This window comes from Atta colombica, unplaced genomic scaffold, assembly GCF_001594045.1.
Source record: "Atta colombica isolate Treedump-2 unplaced genomic scaffold, Acol1.0 scaffold205, whole genome shotgun sequence".
NCBI lineage: Eukaryota > Metazoa > Arthropoda > Insecta > Hymenoptera > Formicidae > Atta > Atta colombica.
Window position 1 is genome coordinate 273,942 of NW_017259300.1, and position 1,155 is coordinate 275,096.

A 1,155-nucleotide genomic window follows, 5' to 3' on the forward strand; every position below is an offset into this window, starting at 1 on the left:
TTTAATGGAGACATATTCTACTTATAAATTGATAATGTACAGTTATTTTTTTTAATTTAATATTTCCTTTCTATTCACTTATTCAACGTAGCGTAAGGTTACGATTTTCCTCGCATAATAATAAAAAAAAACTCTTACTTCGTCGACGTTGTCCAAGGCGTGGTATGCCACTTGGTATCCATGAAGCCCGGAATGATTCCTGCTTTGCCACGATACTAGAACGGAGAAAGGCTGAATGTCTTGAATTGCGAGTTTCAGGACCAGCGGAGCGGAACAGAAAGCGTGGGGGTCAAGATCGAGGAAGACGAGACCACGGAGCTCGGGTGGTTGCTCGCATCTTAACAAACCGCCCTCGACGTCACCGACTCCGACACCATTTCTTCCGCGGCTACGACCACCACCGACTCCACTCACCAATTTCTGATGGTCTCTCAACCATTCCCACAATTCTTGTGACTCGCAACCGCAGTGTAACGGATTCTCTGTCAATGAGACAAAATTGGCTATTGTTCGCGACATTCTATTCATCTAGATTGATTTAAAAACTAAATTCGAATTTCGAAGAATAGTGAATATTAAAATATTTTCTCTAATATGTAAATTGTAGAAAATTCCACAATAATGGCATCATGAATTGACGAACATTTTTTAATATTGTGGTAAGGTTCGCCACAATAATCACACGTCAGATAAAATCGTTAAAAATTAGACAAATCTAATTTGAAATGTAAATATTTTATAATTTACTTTCTTTCAAGAATATAACAAACCAGCAATATATTAAAGTAAGCATTCATGTTACTCGACTATTTTGAAATGCTCAACAAACACTTCTGAAAAATTAATTAATACGCATTCCAAAATCTATTTTTGATTCTTTATTTATATCTATCTTAAATGTATAATATTTCATTATAATAAATAAATTTCTATATTGTAATTTAAGAATTTAAAATAATTACGTTAATTGTGCATTTTTATGAGTATATATATATATTTATATACATACATATATACTTACACATATTTTATATACATATGAAAAATGTATGTATAAATCATTTAATAATTTTGTATATTTGTACCTAAAAGTAACAAAAATTATCCCAGGATACGAATAACTTATTACAATAAAGGGCCAAAAAATCATCGTGT

General features: G+C 31.9%; 1 protein-coding gene across 1 annotated transcript in view; it reads right to left on the minus strand.

The window, feature by feature from the left end:
• Positions 1-1,155, minus strand: part of LOC108687390 (chaoptin-like) — a 100,227-nt gene that overhangs the window by 2,599 nt on the left and 96,473 nt on the right. Inside the window, exon 4 of the mRNA XM_018193122.1 lies at positions 139-482. Coding sequence (XP_018048611.1) covers positions 139-482 — 344 coding nt within the window. The remainder of the gene's footprint in view (positions 1-138; positions 483-1,155) is intronic.